Consider the following 20,225-nt stretch of genomic DNA (forward strand, 5'->3'; position numbering starts at 1 on the left):
AGCAGCTGTTCAGGTGCGTCTACCTGAGACACCTGATGGATCAGGAGGCGGAGTTAGAGGGTCTGGAGGCGGTAACCACGGTAACCTGTACCAATCATCATCAGGTCGAGGAGTTTCCAGGAGGGACAGAAACATGGAGGAAGAAGGAGGAGATGGAGGAGGACTCTTCTCCTCCTTCTCCTTCTTTCTTCTGTCTCATCCTCTTTTCTTCTCTTTCTCTTCTCCTCCTCCTCCTCCTCCTCCTCCTCCTCCTCCTCCTGCTCCTCTGTTTTACTTCCTGGTCTCCTCTGTGGAGCTGGAGTCTTATTGGCTGTTGTAGTAACGTGACCTGACGGAGTCTCTGTCCCATCGTGAGGACCGGTCCTCACTAACATGGGAAAACTCACACACTCACACACACACACTCTGTCCTGATGATTGACAGCTCTGATGGTTGCCTCGGTGACCGCGTCCCGCTCCGTTAGTCCGTCTCGATTGGCCGGAGCTGCCTGCCAATCAAACAAACCTCCTCCTCTTCCTCAGTCGAGTGGAGATGAACAAACAGAAGGAAGGAAGGAAGGAAGGAAGGAGGGAAGGAAGGAAGGAGGGAGGAAGGAAGGAAGGAAGGGAGGAAGGAAGGGAGGGAGGAAGTGAGAAAATGTTAAAGAAAGGTTGGAGAACAGGGGGAGTGATGGAGGAACAGAAGAGAAGAAAGGTGAAAATGAGGAAAGAAAGGGAGGATTAAACAACAAATTTGCTGAAGGTCACCGACATCCCTGTTTGTTTTAACCTCTCCTCCCCGTCCTCCTCCCCCTTCCTCCCCCGTCCTCCCCCCTTCATACAAAGGTTTATCCCTCACCCCACCTGGCGAGCTTTGAAATGCTAACGAGCTAACCGCTCATCGAGGCGCCGCGGGGCTGCGTTCAAAGCTGGAATGGAGGAGGTTTATATTTTGGGTTAAAACTTGCTGATGTCAGCCACAGGCCCTCGTTAAGCCTCGTTAGGCCTCGTTAGGCCTCGTTAGGCCTCGTTAGGGATCACAAGTTGCCCGCAGCCTCACGCTTTGACTACGGTACCCATGAGCCTCGGCTGCCGTGGCTATGGAGACGAAGGCGGGACATTTTAAACTACTGAAAGTTCATTCAACCTCTGACTGAATGTTCTTCAGAAAAACAAGAAGGAACAAGGAAGGAAAGAAGGAAGAAAGAAGGGAAATAAGAAGGAAGGAAAGTGGAAATACTCAAAGAAGGAAGGAAGTTGTTTCTCTTTGTTCATCATCATCATCATCATCACTTTCATTCCTGTCGTCTGTAAATCCCTCGTTCGCATCATGTTGCTGAGATTACAGCAGCCAATCAGCTTCGGCCGTGATGAGCAGCAGGAAGCAGAGGAGAATGTGTGAATGTGGGAGGAAGAAGTGGTTCATACGTGACCGGAGGCTCATGTATCTCGGTATAAACTCTGTCAAGTGGCTCTAAACTGTCGCCGTCTCTAAGCTGATTTGGGACGAGGGGCTTTGTGTTTGCAGGGTTTTTCCACGGCAGCATTGTGAAGTGTGAAGCGTGGTTGGCAGCCGGCCGGCCGGGCATCGGGCCAGCGAGCGGCCGGTCGGACTCGGAGTTAATAGACGTGATAAAGACGCTGCCAGCTGGAAGCAACAACCTCCACATCCTCCAGAGACCGAGAGAGAGGAGGAGCCTCTAACTCCCCTAGAGATCACACACATAGACTGTATATAAACATGGAGCTGCTCCTCTAAAGTGAAGACAAAGCTAGTAGAGCTCCCCCTGGTGGCCGGAGGCTGCAGTGTAGGTCATATGCTCCACCCCCTCCATGTTAGTGGGCGGGACTTGAATCAAACTAAAACTCATCATCATTTATTATAATTTATTTCAATGGTTTCTGTCATAGGCAGGTAATGTAATGTTGATGAATGTTTATGTGTCAATTATTTGGATAAGTTTCGTTTTAGTTTGTTATTTGACGCTATAGAAACAGGATGTGACATAGTGGCGACCACCAGTTGCCATGACAACGGCTCCACAAGAGTTGTAAAACCTAAAAAAAATAATCTAATTAATCAGAAGCTTCGTAGTTAATTAATCTTGATTAATTGCATTTTAATCACGTAACAATATTTTCCCCAAAATGAGACATTTTTAAATTTAAATGGATTTTCATTGGAACTGAACCAAATAACAGACACAGACATGAATGTTGTAAACTCGAGCTCTTTTAAAGTTTGAGAAAAACATTTAATTGAACAGACCTGAAGTTGCATTTTAAGTACTTGTTTGCAGAAATTGTTTTTATCGAGAATGACAGAGTCACTGGAGTCTGGTTTCAGTGTTTTAGTTGCAGTAAGGAGCTGATACATGAAGACGGACAGAACGGACGATAGTGACGAAACGTTCACTTCCATTCATTAGATCCTGTCCTAGGACGGAGCCTCGTTACAGAGACAGACTGTCAACGAGTCCGAGGAGCTGTGGGTTGGATGACTCTTGTTTCTACTCAGCGTGCTAACAGCTAACGCTAACAGCTTTGTATACAGACCGTAGCGTAGCTCTGAAGTGCTTCAATAATATGTAAACACTTATTTTTTTACAGTTTGCACAAAAACACACTTTTTATCAAGGCTTCCATCAGGTATTATTTTTAAAGTTTGGCCTGTGAGAGGAAGCGTAGACATGGCATCCATCTTTATATACATGCTATGCACCTTCAATCTCCATCCATCAGCTTAGACCATGAAACCTTTGTACCGTGTATCAGGACGGATCCAGGCCTTTTTAAAATGATCGGACCAGGTATCAGGCTTCAGATCCTGGAGACGTTGTCAAGGAGAAAAATATTCCAGTTCAGGGGAAGAAGCTTTAGGACATTTAACATCAGATCAGGGTCAAAAAACTTGATCAGAACATCCCTGCTCTCCACCTCCTCCTCCTCCTCCTCCTCCTCCTCTTCCTCCTCCTCCTCCTCTTCCTCCTCTACTCTTCATCTTTACCAGCGTGATTGACAGAGCTGAGGATAATGGGGGGGGGTCCTCGGGGCCGATGGGGGCCCCACCATGGAGGAGGCTTCACCTCTCAGATCAGAATATACAAAGCAGCAGCCGCCTGGTATTGTTCATATTGTTTCTGACCAGTGGAGGTGGGGGGGGGGGGGTTCAACGATATGGGAGGGGAGGGAAGTTTGAGTGACAGGTGGCAGATTCCTTTTGGTGGGTGGGTCCTCCCTCATGTTGCTGTCGAACTTTAACCTCACCCTCCCATATTCCCCCACCGACCACCGAGCCTTGGACCACCAGAGGCATTCTGGGTAATCCTGCAGACCAACGCGTTCCTTCATTTATTTATTTATTTATTTATTATTGACAACAACAAAAAAAAAACATTTCCAGCACAGAGACAAATCAGTCTGTGCAGAACATTGAACAACGTAGACGATATTTCTTCAATAAGAAAAAAACAAACAGAAACAAGACAAAGGAAAAGAAAAAGTAGAAATAAATCTATAAAATGTAGCACAGGTAAACACGGGAGAAAATGACGAGAGTAGTATTAATTATAAAACATACATATAATTACAAAATATTTCAGGCATTGACATAAATAAATACTTTACATAATATTACATGATACTAATTTTAGTTTTAAACGAAATAAAACTGATAGAACAATATATTGAGAATATATGTTTTTTTTCATATCCGCGGTGAAGTTCATCATGAGTCGCCGTGGTAACTGGAGTCATGTTACTGTGAACATGTGTTCGTAGCGTGATCAGTGAACATGAGCCGACGTTTTCTGGATTTACAGCCACCAGGAATCTAACAGCAGTGCTACCAAACATTAGCACCTGTCAGTACGAGGAACAGCTACTGTTAGCTAGGAGGCTAGGAAGAGCTACTATTAGCTAGGAGGCTAGGAAGAGCTACTATTAGCTAGGAGGCTAAGAAGAACTACTGTTAGCTGGGAGGCTAAGAGGAGCTACTATTAGCTGGGAGGCTAGGAGGAGCTACTGTTAGCTAGGAGGCTAAGAAGAGCTACTGTTAGCTAGGAGGCTAAGAAGAACTACTGTTAGCTAGGAGGTTAGGAGGAGCTACTATTAGCCAGGAGGCTAAAAAGAGCTACTGTTAGCTAGGAGGCTAAGAGGAGCTACTATTAGCTGGGAGGCTAGGATATCAGACTGATTTAGTGTCACAGAGGAGCAGGTTTGTCTTCATAAGAACAGAAAAGGTGTGTGTGGTCTTTATTTTATTTGTTTGTGGGGCTGTTTGTTTGTTTTTCTTGGTCCTGTAACTCATTGAGGATTTAAACCCGGTTGAGACGTGGTTGTGGGTGAGGGTGGGGGTGAGGGTGAGGGTGAGGGTGAGGGGTTATGGGAGGCATCATGTCAATGGGAGGCCCTCAGCATTGAGCCGGGAGGATCAGGTGTTCGGACGACAGATCAGATAGTTTTGTGTCGTAGCTTGTAGCGTCTTGTCTGAACCTGAAGGAAACACTGAGGCCATTGTGGCCGAGTCTGTCAGGACGGACTCAGGTTACATTAACACACAGGGACACAATGGACTCCAGCGAATCTATATAGAGGGCGTCCATCATGTGACTGTGGGAAAACGCTGCTCTGTGATGGACTCCTGGTCCTGTGTTCCTGAAGCTGCTCCTAGTGGACGAACTCTAAGAAAAGTCTGAGAGTCCTGATGAGTTTCAGAGAATTTCAGAGTCGATGTCGGTAAAGATTAAAGGTTTTAGGAGCTAAACATGAGGATTCTCACAGTCTGTAGGAAGACGGGCCCTGAAAGACTGACTCGTCTTTTCGTCCTCTTTTACTTCAGTGTTTTAACTCAATTTATTTTGCAAGTTGTTTTGTTAACGAAGCATCAGGTTAGAGGCTGAATCTTCTTCAGCGTCGTCTCTGAAGATGCTGACGCTGCCGATGACCCGGCGGAGACGGACAGGGAGCCTCCCTCCATTAGATTGATGAGCGACAGAGTTCAGTGAACGCACCGCCTGTTAGCGCCACCCGATCCCTCAGCTAACCGAGTTAGCCTGCACTTTGCTAATGGCGTTAGAGAAGACAAAGAGGGCGAGGACGGAGGAGAGTCGCTTCCCTGCGTCCTCCCGTCCATCAGGATCCATTTCATCCCACACAAACTCAATCAGGTCCGACGGGAATAATCAGCAATGATTCAGCAGCTGAACCAACAACAAACCAGGAAGAGAAACTCAAATCATGATCTAAAGGAAACTCACATCTGCCCCGAAACAGAGGCCGTGACTGACAGCCATAACATTATGACCACTGACACTGACCATGTGTTCATCATTTTATGTCGTCTACATGGGTCAAGATTTATTTAAGGTCTGTGATTCTGGAGCCAGATTCACTGTGTGATAATAGAATAGAATAGAATAGAATAGAATAGAATAGAATAGAATAGAATAGAATAGAACAGAATAAAGTATGTTGACATATGTTCACTGACTCCGGTTATCTGGACGTATCAGTCCTCAGAGCTGATGTTAGAAACCGAGGAGGAGGAGGAGGAGGAGGAGAACCAGAGTCTTGGTCCTGGACCAAGGATCATTGAGTCTGATCCATGTGGTTCTGGTTCTGGTTCTGGTAGAAAGGATCTGACCAGTCAGGGGGTCCATGCTGACCTCTGATGGAAGCTCAGAACTGGACCACGGAGACCTGGAGGAAAGTGGTTCTGGTCCGAAGAACAGCCGGTGGAGGCAGCGTGATGTTGGTCCATGTTTCTGGACCAGAGGACGAGATGACCAGAAAACCAGGACCTGGACCAGAACACCAGAGAACCCAGACCGAGACCTGGATCAAAACCATGAACGAGATCGTGACCAGGATGAGTGACTGGAGAACCAGGACCTGGACTACGAATAAGACAGTAGTCTGGATCTGGACCTTGATGAGGACTTGGATCAATATAAAGACCAGAGGACCAGAGAACCTGGACCAGGACTAGATGACCAGGTCAAGGAGCTGGACCAGAGAACTGGAGAACCAGAGAACCAGAGAACCCGGACCTAGACTTGGACAGACCAGGAGAGGACCAGATGACCAGGATAAGGAGCTGGACCGGAGGACCTGAGAACCTGGACCTAGAACCAGGATGGCCTCCTTCAGCAGGACCAGGTGGTCCCTGGTTCAGGAATGACTCCAGATCCACCTCTCACCCTGAAGCAGGACTTAAAGGACCTGACGAACACCTTCAGGGAGGGTGGTCATAATGTTATGGCTCATCCAGGCTGTGTTTCTGTATTTAAATGCATCTTTGAACAACAACTGAATTTAAACGTGATTAACGAGCCAATCAGGACGGATCCTGACCACCCAGATCAGTCGCCTCAAACCTCGTTTACAAAATCTAAATTAGCTCAGTTGATTGGACGGCCCTTTAATTACCCCCCCCCCCCCCCCCCCCCCCCCCCCCACCGTCCGTGTTCTTCAGAAGTCATGAATATTCAGAGGAACATGAAGTTTGATTAGTTTGTTTTGACGAGACGCGTGTTTACTCTAAATTAAATCATGTAAATTACAGCGAGAATCTGACGGAGCAGCTGTGATTCTGAACCAAAACGTTTGAACCAAACTCCATTCAAATATCTGTCACTTTTACACCAAGTGTTCAGGAGTCTGTGACATGATGGTCAATGATCGATGTGATCGGAGACGGACTGTTTCCATGGAGACCAGACAAATGTGTTCACGTCTAAACATCGACCGCTGTAGAACTTTATCAATGAAGAGGTTTAAATCTGCTGGAAATAGATCAGAGGAAGAGAAGAAGATGAAGAAAGAGAAGTTTGGGACGAAGAAGTAGAAGGAGGAAGTTTGTGTAGTAGATCTATCTCCTCTTCTATCTCCTCTTCTATCTCCTCTTCTATCTCCTCCTCCTCTGTGTCCAGCTTTGGTTCATCTCTGTTTTTCTACCTCCACGTTTCTGTCGCTCCTTATTTATTTATTATTTATTTATTAGGAGGTGATTAGTAAAGGTTACCATGGTTACTGCCTCCACAGTCTCTAACTCATCCATCAGGTCTGCTTCTGCCGGTTCTGATTATTAGTGGTCTCCATGGAAACGCAGATATCCTCATGTTTATGCAGCCACTCAAACTGTGAGAAAACAAACAAGTCAATGTTTTGAATGAAATGACATCAACGTCCCAGGAGGGAGGGAAACTCTGGAGGGGAGCGCTCGCTTCCTGTCCCGGCGTCTCCCAGGTGGGTGGGGTGTTGACACCAGCCGCGTCCTCATTAGCTCGGTCTCTCCTGAGTTCAGCAGCTCGTCCCCGGCGTCGCTTGTTGTTGTTACAGTTAAAATTCAGCTGCAGGAGGTGAGAGACACAACTTCAGGACATTTTCTGGATGCAGACGAATATTTAACACACGTCAGAGCAACATGTTTTAGCTCAGGGCCTTAAATAATGTACGAAGGTTTTCTTTATATTTCTTTATAAAAATAGCCTCAAAACATCAGTGTAATTCTAAAAGAACCCAACGACACACAAGACGCAGAAATACAATATAATATAATATAATATAATATAATATAATATAATATAATATAATACAATATGATGTTTTTCTTGATATATACACACTGTGTGTTTGGACGCCCATGCATTTGTGAAATATTGCATTAAGAATCACTGTCCACGATACTAAACAAATCCTAAAAAGACATTAAAAACTTAAAATGAGCTGGATCCATAAAAATACTCCAGTGATCCTCTAATGAAAAACATGCTTTTTATTAAAAGACCATTTTCGTTGCTGTGTTTCACATTAATATTATATATTATTACATAAAACCAGCACATTTAAAGTTCTTCAGGGATATAAATGTGTAAAACCAGGAACCTGACGCAGGAAGTGATGGTTTATTTATTTTTTGTCCAGTTTTGACACGTTCTCTGTTATTTGTTGACTCAGACACTGACGACTTATTAACTGACAGATTGAAACTGGCAAGAATTTAGTTTTTCTCATAAACAATAAACCAAAAAATGTCGTTTGTATTTGTCTTGTCACCTTTTGAAACACACAAAAAGTTTTTTCTTCCACAAATATTTCATGAAAACATTGAGATTGTGTTCCCAAGCTTCTCCACCTCCGTCCTCTTCAGCAGAGACGTGTAGTTTACTGTAGTTTCTCAGACGCAAGTTTTCTGCAGCTGGAATGAACAAAGCGCTGGTTCTCGGTCAGAAGTCAGAGCTAGAGTCTGTTCCTACGTCTCTGGGTTAAACGAACATCCAGATGAAAAAGAAAAGAAAGTGAAGTTGGAGCAGAGAGGACGTGGGTCCAGCTGTGAGTCAGATCTCCATCCCGTAAACATGGCGACGCTTTAATAAACAGTTAGCTTTGATTAATTGGAGCCTCGGGGGGTTCGTAGTAAAACACACTCAGTCAGTGATGAATCGCTTCCATGTGTTGGAGACGAAGCTGAGAACCAGCGAGTCTGAAACGAATTAAACCTGGAACGCTGCTGGACTCTTCACTCTAATAACGACGTGCACCTAAATACCAGTGTGGTTTAGTAAAAGCTAACGGCTAGCTAGCAGACTTTATGCTAAGATAAACAAAATAAACAAGATCTGAACTGTCAATGGTTCATTTTTTTTAAGAAATTTAGTTTTTTCTTCAATAAGAATTTTAGAGAGTAATATTTGTAACGCTAACACATTATCTTTGTTTAATGTATTAGCTTCAGTAACTTAGCTTTATACTCAGTTTAGAGTTAGCTTATATGTCATGTTAGCATCAAGAACTTGTTTTAATGTCTTTAAATTATATATTTAAAAAAACTCTTGTTAGTGTGGATTTAGCCTCAATGTTGTGTTTAGCTTAAATTACTTAGCCTAGAGTTAGCCTCTATGTCCTGTTAGCATCAAGGATGTTAGCCTTAAAGATATGTTAATGTGGAAAAAGCCTTAAGAGCCTGTTTCTAATGTTCCTGAGCTGAATCCAGATGAATGAATGTCTCATATCTGGTTCCTGGTCTCATATCTGGTTCCTGGTCCTTAAACTAATGTAAACATGTATTTGTCACATTAGAACATCATCAACATCATCACATTAGAAACATTAGGACACTTGTTCTTCTTCATGGTTCCTAATAAACCAGATCAGAGGGGGGACCTTGTAGACCACATTAGACCCTGATTAGACCTGACAGTGTTTCCTGGATCTTCTCTGATTGGCTCAATGAAAACCACATGACGATAAACCTCACTGAGAGGAACCAGGAACCACGTTACCAGTTTTGAAAACTAACCAATCACAAACATGGAGTGTTTCTGTAAAATAAAACTTGTTTGTCGTCCTCAGGTTTTTCCGGGGCGAGTACACGGTGGAGGTGGCAATCAACGACTACCTGGACATCTACTGTCCTCACTACGAGGGGGCGGAGTCAGCCGAGCGCATGGAGCACTACGTGTTGTACATGGTGAACTACGACGGCTACACGACCTGCGACCACCACAGGAAGGGCTTCAAACGCTGGGAGTGCAACCGGCCGCAGAGTCCCAACGGACCGCTCAAGTTCTCCGAGAAGTTCCAGCTCTTCACGCCCTTCAGCCTGGGCTTCGAGTTCAGGCCGGGACACGAGTACTACTACATCTGTGAGTACTACCACACACACTCAGTACTACTACATCTGTGAGTACTACCACACACACTCAGTACTACTACATCTGTGAGTACTGCTACACACACTCAGTACTACTACATCTGTGAGTACTACTTGAATTCTTGAATGGCCTTTATTATCATTTTTGTAGAAGTCAGTGCTAAATAAAAAAACCCGTGTAAAATAGTGAGAGAATTAACCTCTTTGTCCAGTCAGCATCAGATCTTCTTTACATCAGTGGTTCTCATCTGGTCTGGGTTCAGGACCCACCGTCCCCCCTTCATGACTAAAAGCCACGACACAAGTCAAAGAAAATGTTGTTTGAAATATTGAATGAACAGATTGTTCAGTTTGAAAACACATAAAAATACATGTATTTTTATTGAAACAATAAAAAAGTCCAACTTCTGAGAAGTGATTTCGATAAGAGACAGAATCTGGAGCTATACCACCACCTAGTGTTGAGGAGGGTGAATTGATTTTTTTTCTTGACATCATTTTTCAGACATTATTACTGGTTGGACACCTGATAGTTTTGGACATGGTCCTAAATAGTTTTAATGGAAATAGTTGTAAATAACTAAATGTGTTGATCAGCTTTAGAAATGTCCAGGTTAGATTTACATTCTAAGTTCTAGAAATGTTTGGTTCAACATGTTTGTGGTTTTCTAACTTGTTCCTCCTGGATCTGATGGTTCTAGTCTGGTTTTAGCTCCAACGTGTTCACACAGTTTGTAAAGTTGAGCTGAAAGAATGAAACCGAACCAGGACCAAGGTGAAACAGAGTCAGACTCTGGGACACTAGACTCTGGGACACTAGACTCTGGGACACTAGACTCTGGGACCATTAGACTCTGGGACACTAGACTCTGGGACACTAGACTCTGGGACACTAGACTCTGGACTCCGGAGGGTTTGTGTCCTCTATGTTGTGTTACCTAACTGCTGTTAACAAGCTGTTTGGTTCGTTTGGTTTTGTCTCGACATAATTTGTCGTCCAACCTGGAAAACATTTGCTAAATTGTGTCTCATGTGGACTGAAAGGCGTCCAGCAGAGTCGGGGCCGTTACTTTTAAATGACTTTTAAATGAGTGTTGAAAGCTGCAGGAACATGAATGAACGTCCTCTGCAGGTCAAACACAACAAAGACAAAGAGCTGGAGGTTCGCTGACATTAAAAAATATTTTGTTCAATCTAATTAAGTTCTCAAACTCAAAGCCCTGAACGCAGGTCTGTGATCACGGTGGAGTGACCTCTCACATGCTCCACAGTTTATATTTTATTTTACTTTTGATTTTAAGCACGAGGCTGTGAACTAACAAACCTCCTCTTCCTCTGCAGCGTCGCCGCATCCAAACCTGGCTGGGAAACCGTGTCTGAAGCTCAAAATCTACGTCAAACCAACCAGTGAGATTCTCTTCTTCTCTTCTATCTCAAACAAACTCAGCCAAAACTTTTCATTATGGGATTTTAAATGAAATCGAGATGAAACAAACGTACAAATCATTTTTACCGACGTTATATTTGATTAAAGTGCTCTCAGCACATCTCACTGCAGAACCTTCTTTAGGAACCTTTCATCTCTACCTCCATCCAGGAACAACCTCAGGGTTCTAGTTTAGTTTTCTTAGAACTCGTCCTGTAGGAGCAGCTCTTTGAGGCTTAAGGATGATGGATCCTATCGTCTTTCTTCCTTCGTATAAAACTGTAAATGTCAGAAGCGTCGGTGTGAATCCTGCCAGCTAAGTGTCATTAACACCACATTAACAGCAGCACCAGCTGGAGATGTGGAGGTGGGAACCAGTCGAGCTGTGAAACAGAACAACGACGAGATTTAGACGAGGAGGGAAAAAACGAATTCACATGTTAACACGACTAATCCCTAATTCTCCCACAATAAAATGAAATATTAACAGAATAATAAATCCGTATTAGCTCTCTTCTCTAAAGGAATTAATTCTATATTTTCTTTTTAATTCTAAGATTTATTTTCAGCAAACTGAATGAGCTCCACTAACGTCTTAAATGATCACAACACAAACTTAATTCTGAATTAATTCATTCATTAAAGATGAAATAAGAAGTAGTTACAGTCAAATAAGACTTAGCGGATTCAACATTATAGCAGATAAATACAGATATATAAATAAATACTGTGTATAAATGTGGACGCCCTGTCTTTTTATCGGGCGGCGCCATCATGTAAGTTTGATTCCAGAGTCTGATCAGTACGGTCGAAGGGCGGAGCCACAATATCGAAGCCCCGCCCACACGTTCTCCAGACTCATTCTCATTTTATTAAATGAATCCTATGCTCTGCTCCACCTCCGCCAGCTACAAGGAAATGATGCATCATTCACTGAACTTCATTTTAAAAATAGTTTTTACCACTTAAACGTTTTAAATGACGGGAGGTTAAAATGTTTTTGTTGTTGTAAAGTAGGAGACCTAGAGACATAACTATGGACGGTAACTTAGAGAAAAGCACGTGTCCTCGGTTTCTTTGTGACCTCTGACTTCTCTTTCAGACGACTCGGTGTACGAGTCTCCGGAGCCTTTCCTGACCGACGACACCACCGGCGGCTGCAGCCTCGCTCTGCCGTCCGCCATGTTGCTCTCGCTCCTGCTCGTCCTCCTCCTCGCCTCCTCATAGCACCTCCTCCTCCCTCCAGCTGGGCCGAGCTCCGTCCTCCAGCCGGAGGCAGGAAACAAATCCCACTCCCTCTTCCTGCTGCACCAATCAGAGGTGGCCGAGGTGGGCGGTGGGAGGAGCCTGGAGCGGCGAATCAGCTCCATGTGGAGTTTCTGCTAAAAAGACAAATAAAACTGTTCCAGGGGGACGACAGCTGAAAGAGAAGAAGCTCAATATTGTGCAAATTAAGTGCAAAGTGTTGGTGATAATCTAACAGGTCCACAACAAGCTAACAAGCTAACGAGATGAACCCCTCTGCTGATAACATGTTCCTGATACCAGAGGTTTCATGGATTCTGATCTTATGCCAAAACGTTTCCAAAGACATTTTTCTACAGAACCCTTTTCAAATTGACCTGAGACCTTTGCAGTGGTTTAAAGTTTAGCCACTAACTACAAATCTTTAGATTATTAGATTACACGCATTTGTTTTGTGAACTCACAAATTCAGTTAACGAATCTGAGATCCAGTCTGGTTGGTTCATTTTACCAACATTTACAAGCAACTTTTCCTAAAACTTCCTCAAATTTAGCTTTAAATTATGAGAATACTTTCAAGAAACGTCCCGATAAATTACATAGAAATGTTTTACTACAGCAGCTGCTATCGGCTCCGTGTGTTTCAGCCTGAATCAGCTTCATTTGAAAATAAACTGGGTGAATCCTGGAAATGACAGAACAAGCTAACGCAGCTCAGTGGATGTTGGACATGGAGGGATGTGGCGTCTCAGCCAAATACGACACAAATCAAAGAGTCGGTGTCGAAACAATCAGAGCGAGAACGGATTTCACTTCCATCTCTGACGGAGGTAAAAGACTTTAGAGATTTATCTCTGAAACACGGTTCAAACAGAGACTGAACTCATCCACCACGTCTCGTGATCAGATTTCATCTCAGCGCTGGACGTCATCGACAGAACATCATCATCTTCATCGTGGTCCAGTCTGCATGGACACCAGCACAGAGGAAACCTTCCCCCCGACGATTACAGCCTCAGAACCCACAAACATCCATCTACAACATGACGTCACATTAGGTCCGATATCTGTGGCTGTTTAACCCTTTTATAGGAACCAGGAACCATGTGTGGTAACGTGGTTCCTGGTTCCTCTCAGTGAGGTTTAGTGTCATGTGGTTTTCATTGAGCCAATCAGAGAAGATCAAGGAAACATTGTCAGGTCTAATCAGGGTCTAATGTGGTCTACAAGGTCCCCCCTCTGAACTGGTTTATCAGGAACCATGAAGAAGAACAAGTGTCCTAATGTTTCTAATGTGATGATGTTGACAAGTGTCTGATTTCCTATGATAAGAGTATTTCAATGAGAGGCCTAGAAAGGCTTAAGTTACAAACATTAAAATTAGCCCTTTAAGTCCTCTAAGCTAACACAACATCGAGGTTAACTCCACGCTAACGAGAATCTTTACTTATAACGTTCAAGACATTAAATCCAGTTCTTGATGCTAATGGGACATAAAGCTAAATCTAAGCTAACAGGCACTTAAGGCTAATTTGAGATTGAGGCTAACTCTAGGCTAAGATGTCCTCTAAGCTAACGCAACACTGAGGCTAATTCCACCCTAACGAGATGTGTTGTTCATAGCTTAAAGACATTAAAACAAGTTCTTGATGACATAACCATAAAGTTAACGTCCTTGATGCTGACAGGACATAGAGGCTAACGCTAGGCTATGGAGTCTAAGTGTCTGAATCAGCTCTGATGTTCTAATGTGACAAATACATGTTTACATTAGTTTAAGGACCAGGAACCAGATATGAGACCAGGAACCAGATATGAGACCAGAACCAGATATGAGACCAGGAACCAGATATGAGACCAGAACCAGATATGAGACCAGGAACCAGATATGAGACCAGGAACCAGATATGAGACCAGAACCAGATATGAGACCAGGAACCAGATATGAGACATTCTGGATGTTATACATGAAAAGTAGAAATTTAGAAAAATTTCACAAAGTAAAACAGTTTTCTGACGTCCTGCGATCAAACTCTAGGGTTGGATTTGAAAGTTTTCCAATAAGTGCCCTATAAAGGTTTAAGTTAACTTCACAGATGTACATAAGAACCTAACGTACAGGTGGTGGACGGGATGAGCTAACATAGCTAGCGTAAATAAAACGTACATTATTCGCTATGTCAGCTTTTACTTCCCATCCACAACTGTCAAACTGTTCAGCTCGAATCAGCCGGTTTCTGTGACTGTAATCGTCGTCTGTTTGTGATAATTAAAAATAGTCTGTTTCCGCTCTGTGTCTCATCCAGCTCCTCTCAGCCGACGGCCTTTTCTTTCTGTAAATCTGCCAAAGACTCTTCAATTTTTCTATTCGACGCTTCTTTAGAGGCGGCTAACAGCAGCTAGGGGTCATCTTTGCTCCGCCCACTAAAGATACAGGGGAGGGGACTTTCAAGGGGGAGGAGTCTTTTCTTTTTTGCCGCCTTGTTGAAAAAAACAAAACAAAAAACAACCGAATGTCAAAAATGGCCTTTTCTTCCCACTGGTGCTGAATTTCTAAGACTGACGAACAGCGACGCCGTGTGGTCGGGTGAAGCTTTTCATCAGATCCACACTTTGTTCTCTTCATCTCTTCATGCCATCCCTCCATCCCACCGGTGGAGGGCAAGCGTGTCCCTGTGAGTGGACGAGCAGGGGCATGCTGGGAAATGCAGTATATCTATATCGTTAGCCTCATAGCATAATGGCCTGAGTCATATTTGAACAGAAAACAAGGAAAAACACATTTAGCTGGTGTTTTTTATTGATAACGTGACAGAAAGTCACATAATGACTTGGGTAATTATGCTGTTATGCTAAGAATATATCAGCGACCGCACTGTGACCGAGGACAGACGGACGTGTAGCGCATGGACTCAGCAAAGAGCAACAGATGTAGAACTTGTTCATTTTTATTTGGGTTTTGTGCCATTTTTGTTTGAAATGAGAAAATTCATATGAGATATGAATCAGTCGGAGGAAGGAAGCGCTCCGATGTTTGTTTGTTGTTGTTATTGTTGTCGTTGTTTTGTTCCTGCTTGCATCACAATGCATTCTGGTCTCTGTAGTCCTGTACATTCTGCTTCTGTTGGTGGTTCATGGTTCGGTGGGTTTTCATGTGAACGAAATCGTGTTTTTCTGCAGCGTAAGAATTAAAGAAGGAAGGAAAATTTACAGAAAATGTTCTGATATTTTTTTTGGTTTTGTTCGTTGTTTTGAGAGGGAGTGAGACGTCCCTGCTGTCTCTGGTTTACAACGTCTCTGATGTTTTTCTACATCCAAATGTCTGCATATTATATTCTTTGAAAGACAAAAAAATCTGTTTTTTGTATATTTTCTTATTGGATGCTTATGAAGTCCAGTTGTAAAGAATGCATTTATCTGATTGGCTGAAGAGCCAGTGGGGGTCAGAGGTCACCAGGCCTCTTTACGGACATTTCCTTTCGCCTGCGCTGCATGAGCAGGAAGAAGCAAAACTGCAGTTTACTGAATCCATTCGAAGAAGAGAGAAAATGTTAAATAAAATAGTGTATGAATCTGTGTTTGATAAATTCACCACCAATAAATAAATGAAAAAAAAAAAAGTTCCACCAAAGATGTTTCTTCTGCTTCGTTCGTCCACAGAGAAAAAAGACAACAAAAAAACATGAAAACCCAAAATAATGTGCTGGAAATTCAGAAAATGAACGTGTAATTAATGTCTAGCTTTACAATATAACATTAAAAAATAATAGAAACAGGAAAAAACTATGAAAAGATGCTTAAATAATATGTAATCGTTGAAATTGTGAAATTAATCAAATGTCTGAAAAATATGAAATTAGAGAAAATGAATGAGGTGCTGGAAGAATGACTGATGTACTTTAGCATTTAAGCAGCTGCTTGAGAATCTCTGTAGAAACGTCTGATATTTATTCATTTATTTGATCCAGGAATCAGAGCTCATGACATTTGTTAAAGGAACAATCCAAATCTGATGCCATCTGCTGCATCTGAAGACTTGTTTCCAGGTTCGTGCTGTTCTGACGCTGCAGGAACCTGAGGACAAGATGCTGCGTCTGTGTCCTGACGTCCTCGTCCCTTTGATGCTGTCCTCTCCGTCCCTGCAGCTACAGCGACGGTCAAACACGGCTCAGTTATGAAGCAGGTAAAGAGCTCACGGCTGAAAGGTCAGATCCTCTCTGACCTGAAACTCCAGTTATGCTCATCCGACATCAAACATCCAACCAGAGCCAGAGAAATCTGGCTCAGAGAGTTTGTTCTCATACGGATCTGAGCTGAGGAAACAGATTCAGATGGAGAAATGAGTTCAGAGATATTGAAGACATTCGATGCTGTTTTCATCCCAAACTGAAGTGAAATGATCAGAATATAAATGTTCAACAACATGTTGATAAACTGTTCAAATTAATCCAGTGAATCTCATCAAATCTCTTCTTTCCACCGGTGGAAAATCTGATCAAACAAGTTCATTTAGAACCCTGCATGAGGCTAGCATAAAGCTAGGCTAAAGCTAGGCTAAGGCTAGGCTAAAGCTAGGCTAAGGCTAGGCTAACTTCCCACTTCATTCATGTGTAAAGTGGTGTTGGGTGTTTTTGATGAAGGTTCATTAGTGATGAGTCTCTGTAGCTTTGTTGTTGCTGGAGTTTTGCACTAATGAATCGATGAAATCAGGTTTAGAGACATTTTGACTCGTGTATGTGAAAGCTCGAGTTTATTATGTGGACACTGTTACTGTCCATCCTACTGAAAGTAAAACATAGCATCACACAAACACAGGGAGACGAACAATAATGACACAATGAATATAAAAAAGATAAAACAAATGAAATACTGTCTCCTTATCGAGTCTTTATTTAACTGAAACCTAAACACGGGTCCATTCTCTGTGTCTCTGGTGTTATTACCGGAGTCACGCTGCCCCCTGCTGGTCGGCTCCGGTCAACGCAGCCAGACTCCGACATTAGTGGTTCATGCAAACATATCAAACACATAAAAGTTGGATAATTTGGGCTGAAAATTTTTCAAGATCCACCAAGTCTAAACTGAAGATTTGACCTGATGGTGGCGCTAGAGGGGAAGTTAACTCACTGGTTATTTATATTTTCAACGATTGTTTCTGGAGCCAAATATCCCCAAAGGTAAAATGTGTTGGTGATGTTTGAGGACAATAGGAGACGACGTCTCTCTGAGGACAGAATGTCTCTGCAGACGTTTTATCTGTGTCTGATCTTTATAATCAGCAAACAGAGAAAGAACCTGACACATAAACTTTTAACTATTTAAGGTTAAAACGTGTAAATCTGAAGGTAACAGGAGGATTTAGTGCAGTTAGTTTCAGTTTTATTCTCTAAAATAAATGAGCGTCTCTAGAGGAAGAGATGAGATAAGAATCTTTATTGTTTTCAGAGTTGGACAAACGTCTAAATTGCTGGTGATGAATTTGTCCCATAAACAGAATAAATATGAACGTGGAACAAGAACTGAACATGATGTAATTACTGTTATTATTTATCTTTGTCTTCACCTCATTTTGTGTTTTTAGTCTCAATAACACTGAAGGTTTCAATCTAAATAAAGATGAAGAGTCGTCTCTTTTTTTTCCAGAAACGTAGAAAATGAGAAACTAAAACCTGACATTTAAATAACTTTTTAACAGGTCATTATTTATTTTAAGTGGAATTAAATCTGCATGAAGATGACGTCGTTCATCATGTGTCTTTACTCTGAACAGAAACATTTACTTTAAAATGTTTTCACAGTTTATCAAATATATTAATTATTTATTAATTTCTGAAAACAAACAAACAAACTGTAGCTGCCACAGTTTCCTCCTTCATCACTAATAACTCAGCTCGGACCTGATTTGTCCTTTTCTCACATTCTCGTGCTCAGTATCTGTTCTTCTCTAATTACCTCGTGTCCATGTTCACATTATTCCACAGATTTATATTAAATAAAGTAACTTCTTTCAGATTTGATATTTATTTCTTTTATTGTCCCTAATTCTGCTTGAGAAGATAATTTCCCATCTTTTGACTAATTAAACGTTTTCTTATGTACAAAACAAGTTAAATGCATTTAACTTGTTTTTATGCAAAGTATTTAATTATTAATAACATAATATTTGTCTTTTTCTCACAGTAACAGAGTAAATGATCAACACAGTGAAATGAACATTATGTATAAATATAAATAAATATATAAACTCAGTGTTAGTATAACGATCAGATCCTTATTTCACCTCATTAACTCTGAGCCTGTAAAATAAAAAATAAAATATCTTTTACTCCGCGCTGAGTTTAACACGATCATTTTATTTAGTTTAGTTTCAGTCTCTGCTCCGGGTCGTGACGGAGGAGGAGACTCCGGAAAACACGACTCCTGCAGCGGGGGAGGGAGGGAGGGGATGGAGGGATGGAGGGAGGGGGGGAGGGAGGGATGGAGGGGGTCTCCAGGTCCCTGGGGGGGGGTCGTCTCCTCTGGGACCTGGGTTTAATGGTTTTACTGGAGGGAGGGCGGGGTCTCCATGGAAACGAAGCGTCACGACACGCAGGGGGGGGGGGGGGGGGGGGGGGGGGACGCCGTGGGGGGGTATAAAGGAGGAGACACCGCTCAGAGGAGAACCGACGCTCCGCAGACCGGACCTCAGACTGACCGCAGACCCGGAACCGGTGCTCCGAACCCGCATCATCCTCCAGAGAACTCCGCCCATTCCACAGGTCAGAGGAGGTTTAATAAGGAGGGAGGGAAGGAAGGAAGGAAGAAAGAAAGAAAGAAAGAAAGAAAGAAGAAAGAAGAAAGAAAGAAAGAAAGAAAGAAAGAAAGAAAGATGATGAAGGTCTGAAGAGTCTGTTTCTGTTTCAGGATCCATGATGAAGCCCAGAGAGACTCAGTGTCAGAGGAACCTCGGTGACGGTGAGTTCATGTTCATCAGAATAAAATAAATAAAGTTTTAATTCAATAAACAAACTAAAGTACGACTGGAACTAAACAGAAGAACATATAAATGTTCTCCTCCCTCCAGGTTCTCGGTTCTTCACCAACAGTCGTGAGCGTTGGAGGCAGCTGAACGTGAACGGTGCGTTCGCTGACCTGAGGCGCCTCCTCCCCACACACCCCCCCGACAGGAGGCTCAGCAAGAACCAGATCCTGCGCCTGGCGCTCAGGTACATCTCCTTCCTGGACCGGCTGGTGGAGGAGCAGCAGGAGCAGGAGGAGGAGCAGGAGGTCAGGGCGGCGCCCAGGGGCCGGTCAGGGAGCCTGGAGGAGGAGGAGGAGGAGGAGGAGGAGGAGGAAGAAGAGTAGAGGAGGCACCTCCACCTGGACATGAGGAGGAGCCAGGAACTCCTGTCACCGTGGCAACGGGAGCATCAGCTGATTCCAGCTCAGAGACTCAATAGTGACGAAATGTTTTGTCATAAAAAAATGTAAATATTAGTTAGTGTGAAGATGATGAAGATGATGAAGATGATGTTGACGTGATATTCACGTCTGATGAAGAACCAGCAGACGTTCTGCCTCCAGCAGAAGAACCCGTGACCAGGTCCGGTTCCTTCATGTTAAAGGAACCTCTGGTGTTTAAATGTAAACGGATCAAATGTGATTCAATAAAAGTTCAACTGTGACTGAAGCTTCTCTGGTTCCTGTTTGTTAAAGGTTAAAGAAACATGTTCATGTTATTTCACTCTGATTTTAATCTATAAATATTAAAACAGGACCAATTAAAACACATTAAAACCACTAAAATGAGCCAATATCACAGATTAAACCAGAGTCCATGTGATGAGACTCAGGTCCTGGTTCAGTTTCTATGAATCAGGGATTTGTCTCATGTTTGTGTTGAAGTGTGTGATGACAACAGATGAAAGGAGCTTTGTGAGG

The 20,225-nt window shown here is 42.9% G+C and overlaps 2 protein-coding genes across 2 annotated transcripts in view; both read left to right on the plus strand.

Annotated features, from left to right (window-relative positions):
- LOC125009811 (ephrin-A2-like) overlaps positions 1-16,007 on the plus strand; it is a 51,808-nt gene extending 35,801 nt beyond the window's left edge. The window contains exons 2-4 of the mRNA XM_047588023.1: positions 9,334-9,626; positions 10,976-11,041; positions 12,163-16,007. Coding sequence (XP_047443979.1) covers positions 9,334-9,626; positions 10,976-11,041; positions 12,163-12,287 — 484 coding nt within the window. The 3' untranslated portion in view covers positions 12,288-16,007. The remainder of the gene's footprint in view (positions 1-9,333; positions 9,627-10,975; positions 11,042-12,162) is intronic.
- Positions 16,008-18,974: 2,967 nt separating this feature from the next.
- Positions 18,975-19,964, plus strand: LOC125009769 (protein lyl-1-like). The gene is made up of 3 exons (XM_047587957.1): positions 18,975-19,063; positions 19,209-19,259; positions 19,369-19,964. Exons 2-3 carry the CDS (start codon positions 19,214-19,216, stop codon positions 19,647-19,649), a joined length of 327 nt encoding a protein of 108 aa, XP_047443913.1. The 5' UTR covers positions 18,975-19,063; positions 19,209-19,213; the 3' UTR covers positions 19,650-19,964.
- Positions 19,965-20,225: the final 261 nt, after the last annotated feature.

This window comes from Mugil cephalus, chromosome 6, assembly GCF_022458985.1.
Source record: "Mugil cephalus isolate CIBA_MC_2020 chromosome 6, CIBA_Mcephalus_1.1, whole genome shotgun sequence".
Taxonomy (NCBI): Eukaryota; Metazoa; Chordata; class Actinopteri; order Mugiliformes; family Mugilidae; genus Mugil; species Mugil cephalus.

Bases quoted from the DNA above. Each gene is read 5' to 3' on its own strand.
- LOC125009769 (XM_047587957.1), top strand. From the start codon at position 19,214: ATGATGAAGCCCAGAGAGACTCAGTGTCAGAGGAACCTCGGTGACG. The intron at 19,260-19,368 runs GTGAGTTCATGT...TCCTCCCTCCAG, and splicing joins TCAGAGGAACCTCGGTGACG to GTTCTCGGTTCTTCACCAAC.